At 60.9% G+C, this 19,288-nt stretch overlaps 3 protein-coding genes across 5 annotated transcripts; all 3 read left to right on the top strand.

Moving 5' to 3' along the window:
- The first annotated feature begins 4,651 nt into the window (after positions 1 to 4,651).
- Positions 4,652 to 9,577, top strand: DCTN3 (dynactin subunit 3). Its single transcript, XM_075527365.1, has 7 exons — positions 4,652 to 4,897; positions 5,110 to 5,194; positions 6,142 to 6,228; positions 6,845 to 6,928; positions 7,580 to 7,638; positions 8,387 to 8,446; positions 9,168 to 9,577. The coding sequence occupies exons 1-7, from the start codon at positions 4,655 to 4,657 to the stop codon at positions 9,255 to 9,257; spliced, it is 708 nt and encodes a 235-aa protein (XP_075383480.1). The 5' UTR covers positions 4,652 to 4,654; the 3' UTR covers positions 9,258 to 9,577.
- Positions 9,578 to 10,575: 998 nt separating this feature from the next.
- RPP25L (ribonuclease P/MRP subunit p25 like) lies at positions 10,576 to 13,612 on the top strand. Of its 3 annotated transcripts, none has more exons than XM_075527420.1 (2): positions 10,576 to 10,727; positions 12,239 to 13,612. In XM_075527420.1, exon 2 carries the CDS (start codon positions 12,248 to 12,250, stop codon positions 12,806 to 12,808), a length of 561 nt encoding a protein of 186 aa, XP_075383535.1. In that variant the 5' UTR covers positions 10,576 to 10,727; positions 12,239 to 12,247; the 3' UTR covers positions 12,809 to 13,612. The 3 variants fall into 3 exon arrangements, with proteins under 3 accessions (XP_075383535.1, XP_075383536.1, XP_075383537.1); XM_075527421.1 differs by lacking the exon at positions 10,576 to 10,727 and adding an exon at positions 10,752 to 11,316; XM_075527422.1 differs by lacking the exon at positions 10,576 to 10,727 and adding an exon at positions 11,366 to 11,790.
- Positions 13,613 to 16,383: 2,771 nt separating this feature from the next.
- Positions 16,384 to 18,909, top strand: ENHO (energy homeostasis associated). Its single transcript, XM_075488245.1, has 2 exons — positions 16,384 to 16,579; positions 17,197 to 18,909. The coding sequence occupies exon 2, from the start codon at positions 17,512 to 17,514 to the stop codon at positions 17,695 to 17,697; it is 186 nt and encodes a 61-aa protein (XP_075344360.1). The 5' UTR covers positions 16,384 to 16,579; positions 17,197 to 17,511; the 3' UTR covers positions 17,698 to 18,909.
- Positions 18,910 to 19,288: the final 379 nt, after the last annotated feature.

Genomic DNA, 19,288 nt, shown 5'->3' with positions numbered 1-19,288 from the left:
ACTGCATCTCTTACTTACTGTCTGCCCTATACACATCTCTACGCACACTGCATTCCTTATACACACTCTCGATGCATACGCTGCATCCCCTACACACTGCATCCCCTATACACAGCCCCAGTGCATGCACTGCATCCCCTATACACACCTTTGGTGCCCACATTACATTACCTGTGCACGCCCCCAGTGCAAACACTGCAGTCCCTATACGCTGCGGCCCCTGTAAACTGTAGCCCCCGTACACTGAATCCCCTATATACTGCAGCCCTTACCCACTGCAGACCCTGCAACACAGCCCTGCCACGCTGCTTGGGCTCGCTGCCCCCACCCTGAGACACCCCCGGGGTCCTGGGTGCCCCTGGCCACCCCAGGGTGGTGGCACCTCAGCCCCCCAGGTCCTCCACTCAGGGGGCGTCACCCTGGGGGGCAGATACTGGGGAAACTGGGGGGACTGGTGGGGGTGAGATGTGATGGGTTGTTAGATGGGGGTGGAGCTTATTGGGGTGGGGCTGGGGTGGGGCTTAATATCGAGGTGGGGCTTATGCACTGGGAGGAGCTTGTTGGTGGGGGCAGGGCAGGGAGGCCCAGCAGTGCCCCCCACTACCAAAGACAGCCCAGACAGCGGGGTCCCCAGCTGGGCAGGGAGACGGAGGGCACCGCACCGGGCACTCCTAACTACCTCGTTGGGGCTGGGCGGGCACCTCCTCCCCTGGCTCGCACCCCTGGGTGCCAAAGCAGGCGAGCGTGGAGCCATGCTCACCTCTACCTCAGCACGGGGGGCCGGGGCTTGGTACCACCGGGCTCCCCCCGGCACTCCCACTGCGGCCGCGCTACTCTGTGTATCTATTAAAGGAATTGAACTGCTGAACCAAACTGGTGTTGAGGGTGGTATGCATGACATGGTGCCACCTGCCAAGCTCCAGTGCCGAGGCTGGGGGCAGTTTGGGGGTGCAGGACACCCCCACAGCCCATGACACCTTGGGGTAGGAGCTATAGTGCCCGAGGTTTCACAGCTCGCCTCACCTTTGCCTCCAGCACAGGGTTGCCTCAGTTTCTGGGGGCTCTGGGTTGCAAACAGGTGCCCTACACCCACCAGAGCCCTCAAGCATGGGCTGGATCAGACTGGGCACCAACTCCAGCCGTGCCAGCCAGGCTGTGGGTCTGCTTGGCCCTACAAGTTGCCCAGTGGCAGCTCAGCCATGGGTGGGGACCCCATTAGGGTGCCTGTGCCAGGCAAGGGGCAGAGCTGTGGGGCTGCTAAGGCCGTGGCCATGGGGCTGTGAGGTTGCACCAGGCGAGATGCAAGCAGTGCTGGGCCAGCCTGGCACCTGTGCAGCACCCACAGAGGGCATGGGTGACCCAGCTGGAGCTGGAAGGGAGATGCAAGCACACACATGGGTGCTCACGGGTGCGTATATGGGTGCACATGGGAAAGCATGGAGACATGCAGGCAGTTATGTCCCCACACATACGCACAGATCGCTTGTGCTCCCTCGCAGAAACTTGGTGGCATGCACTAATGCACGCACACTCACACACGGTCACACTCGCACATATGTTTGTGAACGCACGTGCTCACACATGCACCTGCTCTTGCACACGCATGCAGCCACCCACACATATGAAGAGGCACAGTGGGCTCCCATCGGGACAGACACTCCTGCCAACGGCAGCCATGAGGACAGACACCCCCCCCCCCCCCGACACCCATGAAGCCAGGTGCCTGGCACCCAAGGGGGCAGAACCTCCTGTTTCAGAGGTCGCCCCTGGGGACACCTCCAGCCCCCTCGGGGACACCCCCAGTCCCTCTTGGGACAACCCCAGCCACCGGGGGACACCCCAGCCCCTCTGGGGACACCCCCAGCCCCCTCGGAGACACCCCAGCCCCTCTTGGGACACCCCCAGCCCCCTCGGGGACACCCCAGCCCCTCTTGGGACACCCTCAGCCCCCTCGGGGACACCCCAGCCCCTCTGGGGACACCCCCAGCTCCCTTGGAGACACTCCCAGTCCCCTGGGGACACCCCCAGCCCCTCTGGGGACACCCCCAGCCCCCCGGGAACACCCCCGGCCCCTCTGGGGACACCCCCGGCCCCTCTTGGGACAACCCCAGCCCCTCTGGGGACACCCCCAGCCCCCTCGGGGACACCCCCAGCCCCTCTGGGGACACCCCCAGCCCCCCGGGAACACCCCCGGCCCCTCTGGGGACACCCCCGGCCCCTCTTGGGACAACCCCAGCCCCTCTGGGGACACCCCCAGCCCCCCGGGGACACCCCCAGCCCCCCGGGGACACCCCCAGCCCGGATCCCCGGGCCCAACCGGTCGGCGCGGGCGCTGTCCAGGGTGCTGCAGCGGCGCTGCCCGCTCCGGACCCGGCCTCGGGGCAGGGACACGGGGGGGACATGTTGGGGACACGGAGGGGACGTGGGACCCGTGAAGAGGAGCCCAGGGCTGCCCCGGGTCGGGTCGGGCAGAGGGACCCTGTAGGTGGGTATGAGGGTGAGGGGTGAGTGAACGTGGGAGTGTGTGGGAGGGTGTGCGTGCATAAGTGCGTGTGGGAGTGTGTGTGCACACCAGGCTGCAGCAGGGTTTCCTGTGCATGTGTGTGTGTCTGTCTGTCTGTCAGCGTGTGCACTGGGCTGCAGTGGGGTTTCCCTCTGTGTGCGTGTGTTTGTGTGTGTCTCTGTGTGTGCCCCAGGCTGCAAGATGGTTCCAGGGTGTTTGCTCTGGGGTAGGGGTGCCAGGGCTGTACGGGTGCGAGACAGCTAAGCCCTGGCACAGAACTCTTTGAGCCATGGCACAGCCCGGCACAGACCACCAAGCAGAGCCAGAGTGGGATCGATGCAACCTTGATTGGGCTCTCGTGTCCCTGTCACTGCCGGGCAGCACTGGCCACAGCTCATCGAGCGCCAGGGCCCTGGGGAGCTGGGAGGACACACACGGGCCCGCGTCCCCACTTGTTACGCAGCTCAGGGGGTGATGTGTGTTGCCACGCTCCCTGGGGGGGCTTGGGGACACAGCTGCTGTCACCTGAGTAACCAGCCCTGATCAATGCCTGCTTCCCGTGTCCTGCAGGGACTGTAATTGAGCGGGAAGGAGGAGACGGAGAATGGAGGGACGATCCAGCCTAGCAAAAGGAGCTCTAGATCCGGCCTCAGAGCCGGGCTAGGGGCAGGCAGCCGTGGCATCAGTGTGCCACCGCAGGCTCCAGGGATGGGGACGGGGCCAGAGGCCTCATCCCCAAGGAGCGGGGGGTCAGATTCCCCATACACTCTGCTGGGCTGCAGGCAGCCGGTGCTGTGGCTTCAGCCCCACTCCAAGGCTTGCAGGCTGGATAGGACCTTAAAGGGTGGATATCCTCCAACCCGAAAGCCTCCCCGAGGGCCTAAGTCCCAGGACTGCCTGAATTTCTCACCTTGGGGAGGTTGGGTTATCTGTGACCCTTGATTTGTGTATGCATGGGCATTGCCCATCACACTGGTCACAAGCCACAGTAGACCCAGTACCCGCTAACACAGAGCAGCACTGTGTGCACAGCCTCCAGCCCCTGCTGCAGCCCCCAGACACATCTACTAATGAAGCCATTTCTAATTGTCGCCTTTGTAGAACAAAGCGCAGCTCTTCCCCTCTGAAGATGCCTCTTCCACAGCCCAGCTATCGATCCCTGGGAAAAAAGGCAGAGCACACGGGACCTCAGCCTGCTCCTCCTGCCTGAGTGCTCTGCACAGCTCCTCCAGGGAGATTTTGGGGGGCCATAGGGGTTGCTGAGCCCCTGGGCCACCCCGCAGCTCCCTCCGATAGCCTGGCAGCCCCATACAACTCCCTGCAGGAACACATCTAGAAGGCCGAAGCTTTTTCAGGGCACAGTGGGTTTTGCTCTCAGCAAGGGGCACTGGGAGGGTCCCCAAAGCCATGCAGCCCCCATTGCCAACCACGCTAACGAAGTACTCACTATTAGCAGATGGTTTTGGCCTAAGAGCTTAATCTGGGACCCTGACCAGGGTTCCCTGGTGCCTGGGGCGTGGCAGTGCAACACCCAGACCCATGCTCGCAGACCAAGAGGAACAGGGCCTGCCCTCCAGCCTGGGGCTACACAGGCACGATGGGGCAGCGGCAGGCTGAGCCCTGGGAGCATTGCAAGGTGCTTTGGAGACTCCTGAACTTCTCCTCTGCAGTTTGGAAAGTCTCTGGACTTTTTTCTGAGGTGGATGCTGCTACTGTGAATTCCTCTTGTCCCCTTGAGGTATCCGTGTAATTGCGAGTGCCAGTTGCAGGCAGCGATGGGGCTGGGGCTGGCTGCTGCATTCATCAGCCTCTCATTTTTTGGTGAGCATCACTGGCAGCGGTCGATAGGAGGTGAACCCGGGCAGGCTGAGGCCTGGGGGAAAGCCCGCGGCAGCCTCCTGGATTTCAAAGGCCCTGCATCCACACGGCCCGTGGATCGCTATATCTATTTCTTTTAATACACCTCTTTCCTGGAGGACCTCGCCGGAATGAAGCAGCGATCGACCGCCTGGGCGGCGGGAGGCCGGCACGCCTCCCTCTGCAGTGCAAATCGCCATCGACCGGCTGCAGCCTCCCCTCCCTGCCCTGAGAGGGGCTTCGCACCCCCCGCCCCTCCCCGAGAGCCGCCTCCCGCCTTCCCACCCCGGCCCCATGGCCCCTTCCCGGCCCCATCGCCCCTTCCCGGCCCGGGCAGATCCGTCTCCACGGCAACGGCGGCCCCTAGCAACGCGCCGCCATGGCAACGCGGAGGGGCGGGGCGGAAGCGGCGCGCAGCTCCTTCCGTCCGGCGGCAAGATGGCGGCGGGGGCGGCGGAGCTGCGGCGGCTGCAGTGGCGGTTGGAGGAGCTGGAGCAGCGCGTCGTCGGCGGCGACGGGGCCTGCGGGCCGCGCAAGGTGCCGGGGGGTTCCGCAGCGGCTGGGGGATGGCTCTGCACCCCGGGGAACCCGGCCCGGCCTGGCCTGGCCTGGCCTGGCCTGGCCTGGCCTCCCCTCCCCTCCCCTCCCGTCGAGGCCCGGCCCGGCCTCCGCCCGGGCCCAGGCCCAGAGCCGGCGGGATCTGACAGGCTCGTCCGGATCTGACAGGCTCGTCCTCTGTGCCCCTGCAGGTGGTGGACGAGCTGGTGAAGGTGCAGGTGGCGCTGAGCAATATCGCCGGCAAGAGGGAGAGGATCAAAATCCTGTTTAAGAAAAGTGAGCGGCCTCGGGGAGGGGCGGGGAGGGGCCGGGGGGAAGCTCGAAACCCCTGTGTGGCGTTTCGCTCCTCTAAACAAAAGTCCCTTCCCCCCTCCTCGTGTGACCCTATTTGATTTTGGCCTCTTGTTTTGCATATTTGGCAGAGAAATAAGTAACTGAGTGGAGTGTCTTTCTGCTCGTGATTCTCCCACTTAGCTGTCGGGGGTGGGAAACGGTCCGCTGCAACCTGTCCTTTGCTTGATGTCTGCCCACATCAGTGCAGGCGTTTGCTCTGCCTGTAACGCAGCCCTGAAGGGTTGTTGAGCTCCTGAAACGACTTCCTGCATGCTTGGACCTCCCAGGCACACTAGAGCAGCTCTTTCCTGTGTGTGTGGTGGGAACAATAAGGATCACAGGTAGCCACTAATGGATCTGTGGAGCTGCCTCCAAACTGGGGGATATTGGGAGCAGACACCAGAGTGGTGCTTTGTCCTGCAAAGCTGCCTCTTGGCCAGGCTTTGCTGTCTCATATCACGGAAGGAGCAGGCTGCGTAGGCAGGGTCATTGTGGTCCAAGGCTGCGGTGTCCATTCAGTATAAAAATGTAAACTGTGTCTTTGTAGATGATTTTAAGGACCAGGATGGAAGGCTATTGGCTGTTTTTTTTTCAACAGCAGGAAGAAGCAGACTTCACTCGCCTTTAATATTATTATCCAAATAAAAAGCAAGTGTTGTGGGTGTCTGTAATGAAGCAGTTATTTGGCTTGAGTCATTTGTCTGTTCTTGGTCACAGTGCTCCAAAGTGACATAGTTTCAAGTGCTGTGGAAATTCATGAATCTGAAAAAAAACAACCCTAGGTGGGCAGCGTTTACAGTAACCTCATGTATAGCATGGGGGAAAATTGCACTTGTAAAGGCGATAATGTCTCTCCTACTTTTTGTCTCCAAACCTATTTTTCACCCTAGTCGAAGATGTAATAAAATACCTCGACCCTCAGTACATTGATAGGATGGCTGTTCCGGATGCTATGAAGCTGCAGTTCATCTTGGCAGGTATGGTATGAAATGAGAGGGGTTTTTTTAGCACTGCAAAAGTTGTCTTTTAGCTAAGCTGGATTGGGATGGATTTCTTTTCTTTAGTTGTAAAGACCTGGCAAGGCACCCTCTTTGGAGCTCTCAGAGAGATGGTTTGTATAAGGATGTCTGTCACCCTTAGTGCTCCCTTGTGCACGTCCATGCTGCAGTTGTATCGGTTCTGATCTTTTTCGTATTGATCAGTTTAACCCTGCATTGATAAAAGGTTGAAAAGGAAAAACTGGAGTTAGAACAGTTCTCCTCACCCCACTTCCAATACTCTCTAGGTGACAACAATGGAAGACCTTTGGATGTATTTTAAACACTTTCTACTCTTGTCCTCTTTTGCCCCAAGGAATTTAGTTCAGCCTTGTTTTGGTATAGTCTGCGAATGAAACTTGGTGGAGATTTTCCTGCGTTAAGTTAGTCCGAACTGGAATCTAGGGGCAAGCAACACAAAAGTCTAAATAAAATCATAAACAAGACCCTTTCTGTATAGCTAGATCAGCTGGAAAAGTTACCTCACCAGTATTTGTGAAAAGCCAAAGCAGGGTCTTGTATTTACTGATGTTGCTTTTTGTCCCTCCCAAATCAGAGGAGCAGGTTATTCCTTCCCGAGCAGCCCTTCTGGAGCAGGTGAAGAACCTCCAGCCCATGTTGGACAGTGCCAGTATCCAAGGTATGCATGTTCTTCTGCAAGTTTGAGCTGCAAATGCCACCCCCCAAGCTGTTGCATGTCCTGTTTTCTTTTTTTTTTCTTGAGCCTCAGACTTAAGGACAGCTAAGCACACAACCTGGTGTGAGTAAAGTAGGTGCAAACAAAGTATGTCTGCTCCTCCCTCATGCTGCTCCAACATCCCATGCAAGGTCAAGGAGGCAATAGGTCAAGGTTGGGAAGCAGGTTAGAGAAGGCAGCTTGGCAGAGAGGGTGGAGACCAGTGGCCGAGTGCTGTGTACGGTCACCAGGCTGTGGAGCCACTTCTGCCTACGAGCTCTTATATGTCCAAAACTTCCCTGCTCTTGGTGTAGGAGCCTTTTTAATTGCTTGCCCTAACATTCATCCAAGTAGTTTACTCTGATGTGGTTCTCACTGCAGGCATCCCTTAACGCATGCCATCCAGAAGCAGTGAGCAAATCACTTGGTATTTAATGTACAGGGTAGCTAGGGGTTTTGTATGGTATAAATGGTGTGTTTGTGGCCTGTGGCGCTTGCATTCAGTGAGCGGAGTTCTGCTGTGATGTGCTTGTGGAGAAGGAATGGTCTTTATTTTGGTAACTAATCCCACGTGATGTAAAACAAACAAAATGGATTTCTCTTCTGTGTTTTCAGCGGTTCCTGACCACGCAGCCAAACTACAGCGACTCTCTCAAATCCACATACAGCAGCAGGTAGCGTGAATAGTCTTGACAGTCTTGACTAGCAAGGAGGAGGAACCGTTTGTTAGTGGCTGTACTGACAGCCCTGTACTTGCAATTACTTGAATTGCTCATTTATAGCAGGTTTATTTTTGCATCTTGTCCAGGATATTCATGCTGCAGTTTTAAAGAAGTGTAAGCACTTGGGGAGGGGGTGGAGGGGTGGAAACTAGCCAGGATTTCTGACAATTGAGTCTGAATTGGAAAAGCACTTTGCCTGCCATAAGCCTGTTCGAAACAGAGGTTTGAGTGGCAATAAGCAGCAGTGAGTTTAACCAGCTGGCATTCCCCCTCTCACTGGGACACTGAAGTAAAGTGTTGCACTCTTCCAGTATCCCAGTCTCTGGAAGGCTGTTGATACCGTCACCCGGTCTCTTCGACCTTTTCTTCCCCCTTGGAGCGCTCCTGGAGCTGGTGATGACTAGCCTGGGCAGCACCTCGTGCCCCCTTTCAGCATTTTCCTGTGAGTTTCAAGCAAAGCATGGATGCTGAGGAGAGGCAGGCAGTAGTGCAAGCCCAGGGGCTTTGGTGCTTCATGAGCTTGGGTGTTTGTAACCTTTCTCTTGACTGTCGAAACACAGCTGCAATGAGTGGCCACAGCCAGGGTCTGAGCTCTGATCTCTGGCCTTGGATTAATTTCCCTCTGTGCTGTCAGGGACTGGGAGGACAGATGTCCTTCAGCTGATTTATTGCTCACTCACTGTGGCTCCCCTCTTTGCAGGAACAGCGTCAAGATCTCACTGACAGCGTCAAGACGCTCCTCGAAGACTACAACAAAATGGTATCCTTTGAGCCTTGGGCATGACACAGCTGAACTGCCCGCCTGTCTCCTGGACTGCCTCGCCCCACCAGATATTGTTGGAAGCAGGCGATCCCCAGCCCTGGGTTTAATGGCCAGTGCCCTTTCTGTCGTGGTGCTGCCTGTGTCCCTGTCATACCCCTCTCGGGAGCAGAGCTGAGGGCCAGAACTGCCTGTCTCTCTGAGATGGGAAGGGCAAGGTACAACCTGCGAGCCAGAGCCTCTCTGCTGGATCCCCTCACATTGTGGCTCGGCACGAAGGAGCAGCGCAGACTGTGTGCTGGAGCAGAGCTTGCGCTGGCCGGCTGCACATTGGCATCTCTATCAGGTGACTGCTGGTCCCTGCAACCTGCCTGAGCCAAACAGCAGCTAATCCTAGCCATGTAGGATCCCAGTGCTGAGACACATCCTAAAACCACAGCAGGTAGGGATGCTCTGCTCTTTTCTGTAGAAAGCCCCTTGCAATGCAGTGCTACGCAGTGTTCAGAAGCGCCTCCTGGACTCCCACCGGTGTTTGGGGCTGTGCAGTGGCTCAGCGCCTGGGTGGTTTGAGTCTGTGCAGGCTTTCTACAGCCTGGTGCCCGGGCCTCTGCCTCTCCCAAGGAATCGGGACTGTAACGGTGCTGTTGGGCTTGTCAGGGCGCTCTGACCTTGCTTTCTTCCCTGCAGTTTCCACATCTCTTTCCTTAAGAGTCACGTCCAGACCCTGCTTCTCTCCAAGCAGTTTGTCCAGTGGAATGAAATACTGACACGGCTGGAAATGGCCAAGGAAGCGAAACCTGCAGCAGAGTGATGGCAGAGGCGGGAGCATGGAGAACCCCGGGAACCCTGCCGGCCTTGGGTCGCTCAGGAGAGGCTGCAGCACAGCTTGCACTCTGTTGTCTCGGCATCTTCCCACTTGGCGTGAGCATGCTGTGAATGATGTCGCAGGCTCTCGGGGGGCACCCTCGCTCCGGGCTGCGCTCTGTCAGCCCCGAATTGAAGCCACGCTACTCCTTAATATGCCACTGTTTGCAAATCTTGCACTTCCATGAAATATGTTTTGGGTTGTAACATATTTAAAAATCCCTTTCTGCTCTTACTGTGGACCGTAGTAAAGTCCTGAAACGCTAACTGGGTTGTCTCTTCCTCCTCTGGGGGCAGCCGTGGCACAAGCTGTCCTTCCCTGTGTGGTTTCCCCCAGGCAGTGAACCCCAGAGGCCTCGTGCCAGCCGGCAGGAGATTGCCAGTGGCTTCAGCCTTGGGCCAAGGGCAGGTAAATCCCCTCCAGTCCCTCAGCCTTCCCCAGGCTGCGGCACACGCTCTTCCTGCTGTTTCTTCCTGTTCAGGTGAGCTGTCTGCGCCCAGGGGCATCTGACCTGAGGGGGCTTCCTCCCCCCCCCCCCCCCCGGCCATTCTCGCTTCCCTGCACTGAGAGGAGGCAGCGGCTCTTGCCTTCATCCTGCCTCTGCTCACCCGAGTGGCTGCTGCACGCCAGAGCCCATGGCCGGCCCTTTTTCCCCTTCAGAGCAGGGTGTGAGCTGCGCCTGGCCTGCTCTGGCCATAGCCTGGAGTTTCTCCTCCGCAAAGGTGTCCCGAGTTTGAGGTCTTGCTTTTGGGGGAGGGTTGCAAACCCTCCTGCTTGGTGAGATGCTAACCAGCCGTGTGTGTGACCCGGGAGCCCCGCAGGAATGGGGCAGGACCCCAGCAGGGAAGTCCGGAGGAGCCTGGCCCTCCCTGTGCTCTCCCCTGGTGGGGCAGCTCACCCCTGGGCACACGGCGGCGGGGCTGCCAGCCTGCAGAAAGCTCCCGCGGGTGCCTGGAAGCCCTGCCGGCCCTGCGGCCGAGCTGGGACGCGACGTTCCTCCTCGTCGGGTAACGGGGAGAACTCCGAGGCTGCTTCGGCAACGCCACCAGAACCACCTTCTGTGCCCGCGCGTCCTGGCGTGGGTGCACACGGAGGCGCCGGCTGTGCCCGGAGCCGGGGGAGCCGGGTCGGGCCCACCCTGGGAGCGCAGCGGGCGCGGTCCGAGCCGCCGCACCGCCTCCTGCCCCCTCCAGCTCCCCAGCCCCGGGGGGACCGGCCGGCGACCCCCCGGGCAGGGCGGGCAGCTGCCGTCCCCGTGGCGCGGAGCGGGCGCGGCCCGGCCCGCGGGCTCGCCGCTGTGACGTCATAGCCGTGCGGGGCCCCGCCCACCGCTCCGCCCCGGAGCCCGCCCTGCGCCTGCGCGCGCCTGGCGCCGGCCGCCATCTTGTGGCGAGGGGCGCGCTGAGGCGGCCGCAGGTGAGAGCCCTTCCCGCACCCCCGGTAGCGAGGCCCGGCCTCCCCACGGGCGCACAGAGCGCTGCCCGGCCTCCTCCGCGGCCCTGCAGCGGCACCTGGCCTCCCCTCAGAGTGGGGCCTTTGGCTCCCCGCGGCCGCCTCATCCCCCGCCGCAGCGGCCTGGCCTCCCCTCGGGCCCCTGTGGAAGCCGCCTGGCTTCCCTCTCCCCCGGTAGCCGGCGCTTGGCCTCCCCCCGCCGTGCGTTCCCGGTCGCAGCGGCCTGGCCTTTCCCAGGGCCCTGTGGCACCAGCCTCGTCTACCTCCCATCCCAATAGCAGTGGCTTCGCCGAACCCCCTCACCCGCCCCGGTCGCAGCCCCCCAGCAGTGGCTTGGCCTTCCTAACCCGTACGGCAGAGAGCTCGACCTCCGCTGCCGTCCGCTGGCAGCCCGCATCCCCAGCCCCCCCTGGCAGCGGTGTCCCCAGCCCCCATCGCAGGGCCCGGCGCTGCTCTTCCCCAGCAGAGCGGGGTGCGTGCCGGGCCCCCAGGCGCGATGGCGGCCTGCTGCCGGCTGGGCGTGAGGGCCTCGTGGAGGACGTGTGCTTGCTAGGTACAGAGAGGGGGCATAGACCTGCCCTCTCTCCGTACGGGATGGGGTACAAGCTGCTGGCTCTGGGTGAAACAGGGCTTACGGGCCCACAGATAACAAAGCCTCAGTGCTGCATGCTTGGGCACCTTGGGCTTTCTGTGGTGGGGAGGAGGGTGCCCTACACAGATTAGGCAGGCCTCCGTCAGGATGCCAGTAGAGGGACCCTGCCTTGGCAGAGAGGGGAGCTATGAGACTGGACCTTTCTGTCATTCACTTTCCCTCGGAGAACCCTTTTTTTTGTTCATCGTGTGCCTTTCTGTTGTTCTGCTTCTTGCTGGCCACCCGTCTCCTGCCTGCAGCCCCTGGCTTGATGTCTCCCCTGTGACCTGCGCTGTTTTATCAAGTATCCAGTCCCTGGCCTTTCACCTAGGCTAGCCAGTTGTGGGGCTTAGAGCCACATGAGCCTGTTTCTGTAACATACTCGAGCCGCTGCGGGTGAGCTGTGCCTGGGTTCATCGTGTGCTCCTTCCGGGGCTGCTCACGGGGTGCAGCAGTGGTCAGTATCCCGCTGGTTTCTGTCCCCCATAACCTCCACTCACCCATTTGTTCTCTGTCCCTGAGATACAGCCTATATTTTTTACTTCATCCTGTTTAGTCCCACAACACCAACCCTGTTCCTTTCACCACCTGCCTGTCGGGGCCGAGGCTGCCCTGTGGCAGTGTTCATGCTGTAGGTACATGCTGAGGAAGACTGCGGTATAAGTGATGCCTCAGCATGAGTAGGGCATTCTTGCTGATCTTTTGAATATGCCTTTTTAGGATCTCTGACTCTGATAGCTCAGAGTGCCCTTTAGAGGAAAGGTTCTAGCTAATTGGGGTGAGAGTTTCTTTATGCAGCAGTTATAGTGCGAGTTTGTATTAATGGATCCGTTTTCCTTTTCAGCACTGCAGAATGGAGAACTATAAGAAGACCAAAATTGTGGAGAAACCTTGTCCTCTTCCTTTCACTGGCCTGCCCCCTGATATTATTGAAATGAAAGTGAAGGATGGGAGCAAAATCAGAAATCTGATGGGCTATGCCATCGGCAAGATGGAGCTGGACTCGGTGAGGCAGATCCTTTTCACTGGCTCAGGCAAGGCTGTCAGCAAGACCATTACCTGTGTGGAAATCATGAAACGAAGGCTCAAAGAGCTGCACCAGATCACCAAAGTGCTCTTCAAACAGATCGAAGAGATCTGGGAACCCATTGTGCCTGAAGCAGGCCTCGATGCCTTGACAGTGAAGAGAAACATTCCAGCCATATGCGTCCTACTCAGCAAAGATGCCCTCGATCCTCAGGAGCCGGGATACCAGGCTCCAGGCTCTTTTGACGCCTTCTGGATTGAGACACTTAAAGCAGAGTCGCAGGGCCAAATGAAGAGGAAGCAGGGCGGAGGCAGGGGAGCTGGCAGCACGGGAAAGCACCCTCGGTCCGCTGGAGGAGGGTCTGGGGAGTCCTGCACCAAGTCCTGAGACGACAATGCCATGTTTGACTGTAGTTTGGGGGATTTACGGAAACAAGCCAGCTGCTGTAGCTGGAAAGCTGCTGCTGAACACGGGGGCTTGCAGAGTTGTTAGGGGAGGGCAGGAGAAGTTAACTGTTTCAAAACGGATGTGATTGTAGCTGTCTGAAACTGCGTTTTGACAAGTTCCCTTGTCAAAGGCTGCCAGGCTGTACTCCTTAGTGTGCGGTTCAGGGAAGACAGGAGTCGTCTCTGCTTGAGCAAGGACCATTGGCGTCTTGTCAGTGAGCCCCAGCGAACGGCTGCTCACTGAGTGGGGTTTCAGCTGCTCGGGGCGGAGCAGCAGCCTGGGCAGCAGGCGTGCATGCCAGGTGCCCACTCGTGTGGCTCTTGCTGTGGTACAGAGGGGAGATGGGACCCGATGTGGATTCCCCCCGCTGCTGCCTGCATCGCTGGAATTCGTGTAAGTGGACAGCAGGGCACGGGGCTGGGTCGGCCACTTCTTCTGCGCCTGAAAGTCCATCTGCTGAGCCCGTCGGGCAGTTTGAATGTAGAACTGCAGGGACACAACTCCATCTGCGACTGTGTGCACATCGCACCCTTTCTGTCCTCCTTTCACCTCGGTGGAGCTGATGGTTACACCTCTCTCTGCCAAAGTGCCAGGAGTCGGCTCATGTCGTAACCAGCCTGAAATCCTGTAGCTGCATGAGTGCCCTGGGGTGGTGGTAACGGTAAGCTCCAAAGGACCCTGTTCTTTCCCCTTTCTGCTCCTTTATAATGCACAGAGATGGATTTAAAATAAAGTTTCCTCTTCATGTAATGTGAAATTTGTCATGTCTTCCTCATCCCACTGGAGGTCACCCTGTAAGCGTTGCCGGTGGGGCTGCGGCTGCCAGCTGAAACTTTGCTCTTTCAGCTCTCCTTGAGGAAGAGGAGACCTGCTGCTCCGAGCATTTCCCTCTTGTGACTGTGAATGCACCCTCATGCAAGGGGGGGAGGTTTTCTTCCTGCCTTCGCCATTCACCTTTAATATCCAAGGAAGGTCAAGGTTGCTTTTTTTTTTTCTGGGAAGCTTTTTGGTATTATTTGTTTTTCTTTTAAGCCCACTAGAACTGCCATCTCAAAAAGACTCGGCCCACAGTCTGCTGAGTGAGGCAAAGGACGGAGCATCTTTTCTTGCGCAGTAGTTTCCTTCTGGAGCAGCTCTGGTAAGTAGCGCTGGGCAGGAAGAAAGCGCTGTTGCCTGTGACGGACTGAGCTCTCGGCAGAACAACCCCTGCTCACTGTGTCTTGTCCTGCCCGCTCTTCCCGGGTCACTGCCTGCGGTGGCGAGCTCCAGCAGCACCTGATGCTCTGCTTTGTCAAGTCAGCGGGAAACAATACCAGCATTTAGAGAAGGGATTTCACTTAAATCGGGGAGGGGGGGCAGGAGGGAGACGGTGCGTTACCCCTGCGACCCGGTGCCTTCACGGACAAGACTTCACCCGCTTGCACAGCTCGGGCGCTTGCCTTCCGTCACCGTGAGCTTTCTCACTGGTCGGGTGCCCAGCGCAAGCCGGGATGGTGCCAGGTTTACACCCTTCGTCCTCCTCCCCTTCCCTTCTGGTGGTGGTCTCATCACATTCGCCCTGGCTGTTGTCACCGGAGCTAAGGAGGTGCTCGGGAAATGCCCAGACCTCTCTGCTGTGCCAGCGCAGGTGAAACCTGGGGACGGGGCAGAGTTAAGCTGATGTGTCTTTGTCCTGTTCCCAGCTGCTACTCCCTTACATCTAAGGAGGAGACTGCTTTTCCTGACTAATTAGCAGATTAGCGATAAATGCCGGGGAAAGGTGCTCGAGTGTCTTGATCAGACTGCTTCTGACAGCCATGTGTTTGTGTTTGTTTACTGTTAAAAACACCCTCAGCGGAGAGCCGGATCCTCACACAGCCTGTGTGATCCTCCCTCATGGCAGCAGCACGTTTAATGCCTCCTCATCGAAGCTGCAAAGCGATTTTTGTTTTGTTTTGCCGTTTGAAAGTTACCCTCGGCTGACTGCAGCAGCTCTCCCTTCTGGGTGCTGCGGCACCCGGCAGCGCCGGAGCTTTCCTTCCCCAGGCCGGAGAGGGAGCAGCTGGCCATCGCACCCGCGAGCCCCCGGGCAGCCTGTTGGGTCAGCCAGGGGAGGTCCCCAGCTCTCTGGTGGAGCTGCTCTTCATCCATTCTTCGTCCAGCTGCCTCCTTCCCCGGCTGTGACACACCGTGCGGGGCTGCCCGGCCGGACAGGCCACCCGTGTCCGAGAGGCTGCAGCAGATCCCCCCGTGTCACTGCCATGTGTCTGTGCCACCAGGCGGACACATGGCCCGGCCCTGGCTTTTCAGAGCAGGTGCTGGGACCTGATCCCCGGGGGTCTCCAGGAACCCCCACAGCCATTCGGAGAGCTCCGTGTGTGCCCCCCAGCCACCTCCCCTGGGTGCCACGTCTGTGTCCTTCACCAGGAGCATCCTCCCTTCGGGGTGACACCCCACACCAGAGCATCTCCGGCTCCGGTGCCCGTATGGAGGCTGGCGGTTACGGCTCAGGAGGGGTGCGGCATGCCTGCACCCGGGGACGAGCTGCCCTGTGCCTCAGTTTCCCCACTGCACAGGACAGGGAGAAGCCGGCTGTGCCTATGAGGCCGCCCTGAATGACCTGTCCCCCGCCTCCACGGACTGTGGTGGTGCCTGTGCCCACCCCTGCCTGCCTGCGGCCCCTGTGTCCCGGCAGGGACCCCGGCCCAGGCGCCGTTGCTCCACCCTCAGCGTCCTTGTGCCTCTGGGTGCACAGGGCCGGGTGTGTGTGTGTGTGTGTGTGTGCGCGTGCACATGCAGGTGTGTGTGCAAATGTGCGTGCACACGTGTGTACAGGGGCAGGGCAGGCAGCAGCAGGGAGAGCCAGGCAGTGGCCCCCGGGCAGGGCAGGCAGCAGCAGGGAGAGCCAGGCAGTGGCCCCCGGGCAGGGCAGAGGGAGAGCTGGGCAGGACCAGGCTGGGCCGGGCAGGCAGGGGCAGCGTGGGCCACGCGGGCAGGGCAGTACAGGCAGAGGCAGCAGAGGCAGTACGGGCAGTGTGGGGAAGGCAGCATGGGCAAGGCAGGCAGAGCGGTGCAGGCAGCACAGGAGGGCAAGCGCAGCAGCACGGGCAGGACAGGCAGGGTAGGACAGGAGCGGAAGCTGAGCAGCGGGACCGAGGAGCAGCACGGGCAGGGCAGGCAGGATGTGCCGGCAGGGCAGTGCAGGCAGGGCTGTGCCAGCAGCAGGACAGGACGGTACGGGCAGCAGGGGCGGTGCGGGCAGGGCAGGACGGGCAGCAGGGGCAGGGTCCGGGCCCGGCCGGGCCGGCAGAGCGCGCGCTGCCCGCCGGCGCTCTCCGCCGCTCACGTGGGCGCCGGCCGAGGGGGCGGGCCCTGAGCCGAGGGCTCGCCCAATGGCGCGCGACCGGCGGGGGGCGGCCACCAATGACCGGGGCGGGGGCGGGGCGCCAGCAGAGCCCGCCCCCCGGTGCCGGCGGGAGGCAGCGGGCAGCGCGCGGGGCTGCGGCACCCAGCGATCGGCCCGCGGCGGGACGGCGCCCGGGGTCCGCACCGGCGCCCCGCACCGCGCAGCGGGGCCCGGCGCCGACCGGCGCACCGCTCCGCTCCGCGCCGGGACCCCGCGCCGGCACCCCGCGCCGGCACCCCGCTCCGCACGGGCCCCGGCCCCGGCCCCGGCAGCGCCGCCCGCCCGCCGGAGGGGTCCCGGCGGTTCCCGGGGCGGAGCGGAGGCAGGTAGGTAACGCCGGGGCCCCACGACGGGAGGGCGGATGCGGCGGGACCTGTTGCTGCCCGGTGCCCCGCTGCCCCGCTGCGGGCCGGGGGCTCGGCGGGTGTCCCGCTCCTCGGCGGGCCGGGGCATTAGAGGCACCGGGGACCCCCGAAATCGGGGCTCTGCCTGACCCGGGTAAAAAGCGCAAGAGCGGTCTGCCCCGGCCCCCCGCCTGCTGCCCACCCAGCCGCTCGCCCCGTTTTGGGGTGCGGGACCTCGCGGCGGGGTAAGGCGGCAGGAAAAGCAGGCGGAGGGTGGAGAGGGGACGAGAGCTGGGCCAAGCCCGCCCGGAGTCACCCGGGGGTGCCCCGGGGACGGGGATCTGGGCCGGGATGAGGCAATGGGTCTCCCACTGGGGACACCTCCAGCTTGGTGGCCTTTGCAGGGGACGGAGGGACAGCCGGGGTGTGGGGCACTGGAAAGGTCCCCCCAAACAGCAGCTGACCTGGGAGCTGCTGCAGGCTCTGGAGCCCCTTGGACCCTGGGGTCTCTGCCCGCTGGCATCCCTACAGCCTGTCCTGAGGTGCTCAGGCAGCCCGTCCCCTTGTGCCGGCGGTGACGGTGACTTTCTCCCTTCCAGGTGCAGGAGGGAGGAGAGGGGTCCCTGTGTCCCCACCGCCCTGCCAGAGGAGGGGAAGCTGAGGAAAAGCTCCGATCGATCCTTCCCAGCGGCACGGTGAAGCCCAGGACACAGCTGCAAGCAGCCGAACAGTGACGGGGTGACGCTGTCCTGCTGCCTGCCCGGCCCCAGCCCCATCCCACCACCAGCACCACCGCTGTCCCCTTTGTCCCCTGCCAATGCCGGTGGGTGGAGGCTGCGCGCTCGATTGCTGCGCTGGCATCCCAAGCGTGGGGCCGAGCTGCAGGCCCTGCTTTTTCCCGTGGGACAGTGGCGATGGGGGCTGCTCTCTCCACCGGAGCGGTCGTGGCAATTTCTTTTAACTGTGTCATTGCGTTCCTTATCCTCATCCTCTTCCTCATCCTCTGCAAGGCCTGCAGGACCCCCTCGTGTCCCAAGAAGAGCCCGACTTCTGACGCGGATGAGGCAAGGAACGAAGAGAAGTACCTGCTGCAGCCCTGAGCTGCTTGGGGACTTGGGTACCTGGCTGTGCTGAAGGAGTCACACCAGCGTGGATGCCTGTGCTGGGACTGGGGCAGTGGATAGGGCAGGATGAGAGCAGAGGGGATGCTGAACTGCTCACAGGGGCCGTGACGTGGGGCACAGCCCTTTGCCTGCGTGGTTTTGGTGTGTGAAGTCCCGGCAGATGCCCACAGTGACTGTGGGGATGGAGAGACAGCGGCTGGGGACATGCTACGGGGACAATCCTGCCTGTCTCAGCGGCCAGCGAGCGCAGCAGGAGCCCTACCCTCCAGCACACCCGGTGTTCAGGGACAACCTGTGGGCTCCTCCCTGGCGCTCATGGCCCAGGCCAGTGGCCACCGCATCGCAGACCTGAGTGGGGCCGGTCGGGGGCTCGGAGAGGGGAGGCAGCAGGGCTGGCATGGCCGCCTGTCCCCGAGCGGGCCCCACTGGCAGAGCAGGGTGTTACCAGTCCGGGTGTCTTTGGGGTGGCCCTGGGGTGCCGTGTGCGCCCAGTCTCTGGTGGGCATTTGGCATCTGTCTGCCCCAGCAGCCAGTTTAATGAGCCATGAGAGGGTCTGCATGGTCTGTCCATTTGTCCCCAGTCTGTCTGTCAGTCCTCTCCAGCATTAGCACCAACACTGCCAGGCAAATGGCCCTCCTTGCTGGGTGCATATCCCTGCCTGCCCTCCTGCCTGCTCCCAGCCACGGCCAGCCGGTGGGGTTTGACCTGCTCGCGGGCAGCAGATGTGCCCTCGTTGTTGTCCCCATCCCTGTTGAGAGCAGCCCGGGATGGCTTTTTGCTGGAGAGGTGGGAGACATGGGGGGAGATGAGGGTGCCCGGCCAAACAGCACTGAAGGGTTTTCCAGCCCTGTCGCTCCCTGGGAACCACAGTGGATCCTCAGGGAGGGATGCTGGTGGTCTGGCTTGTCCCCAAGCCTGGCAGCTGCCTTCTCCCGCCCTGCCTGCAGGTGCTGTGGGTTTCGGAGGGCTCTGTACTGCCCGTCCTGGAGCCGAGCAATAGCCAAGGTCCCCGCTGGCACAGCTGCTGCCATAAGGGGACAGAGGGGTGGGCTGTGCTGGAGGGGACGCTGGCCACAGTTCCTGCGCAGGCTTGGCCAGGCTTGGTTCCTCGGTTCCTTGGTTCCATGTCAGGTGTAGCTAATGCATCCCTTTGCAGCGGTGTTTTTACTAGACTAATAAACCAATTGTAGGACTCAGGTGGTGTCTCTGAGCTCTGCCCAGTGCCGGGAAAATTTGGGGGAGGCGGTGAGTCCTGCCAGTCCTGCAGGGCTGAGGAGCGGCTGCCCCAGGGCTGGTGACTGATGTCCCTGCAGGACTGCGGGCAGTTTGCTGGGTGATGGTGACAAGGAAGGGCTTATGTCTGCATCCATCTGTGGCTTTTAAATGCTGGGTGAGAAACCTGGCTGGGTGTTTCATGCCTGCAGCATGTCTGCCCAGGCCTGGGGCATTTGGCTGTCAGCAAGGAGCACCCCCCAGCCCCAGTGCTAGAGGCATCAGAGAGTTTCCAAGCCATGGCCTTAAGTTACAGGGATGCTTGTGGGGACGCAGGCCAGCTGAGCGGATGGA

The sequence above is a fragment of the Mycteria americana genome, chromosome Z (assembly GCF_035582795.1).
Source record: "Mycteria americana isolate JAX WOST 10 ecotype Jacksonville Zoo and Gardens chromosome Z, USCA_MyAme_1.0, whole genome shotgun sequence".
NCBI lineage: Eukaryota > Metazoa > Chordata > Aves > Ciconiiformes > Ciconiidae > Mycteria > Mycteria americana.
This window is presented reverse-complemented; position numbering and strand designations above follow the sequence as displayed.

What these genes read in the sequence shown, in the direction of transcription:
- DCTN3 (XM_075527365.1), top strand. Translation starts at nt 4,655, where the DNA reads ATGGCCCCTTCCCGGCCCCATCGCCCCTTCCCGGCCCGGGCAGATCCG. An exon ending in GCTGCAGTTCATCTTGGCAG is followed by an intron (nt 6,229 to 6,844) that starts GTATGGTATGAA and finishes CTCCCAAATCAG; the next exon opens with AGGAGCAGGTTATTCCTTCC. An exon ending in TCGAAGACTACAACAAAATG is followed by an intron (nt 8,447 to 9,167) that starts GTATCCTTTGAG and finishes AGTCACGTCCAG; the next exon opens with ACCCTGCTTCTCTCCAAGCA.
- RPP25L (XM_075527420.1), top strand. Translation starts at nt 12,248, where the DNA reads ATGGAGAACTATAAGAAGACCAAAATTGTGGAGAAACCTTGTCCTCTT.
- ENHO (XM_075488245.1), top strand. Translation starts at nt 17,512, where the DNA reads ATGGGGGCTGCTCTCTCCACCGGAGCGGTCGTGGCAATTTCTTTTAAC.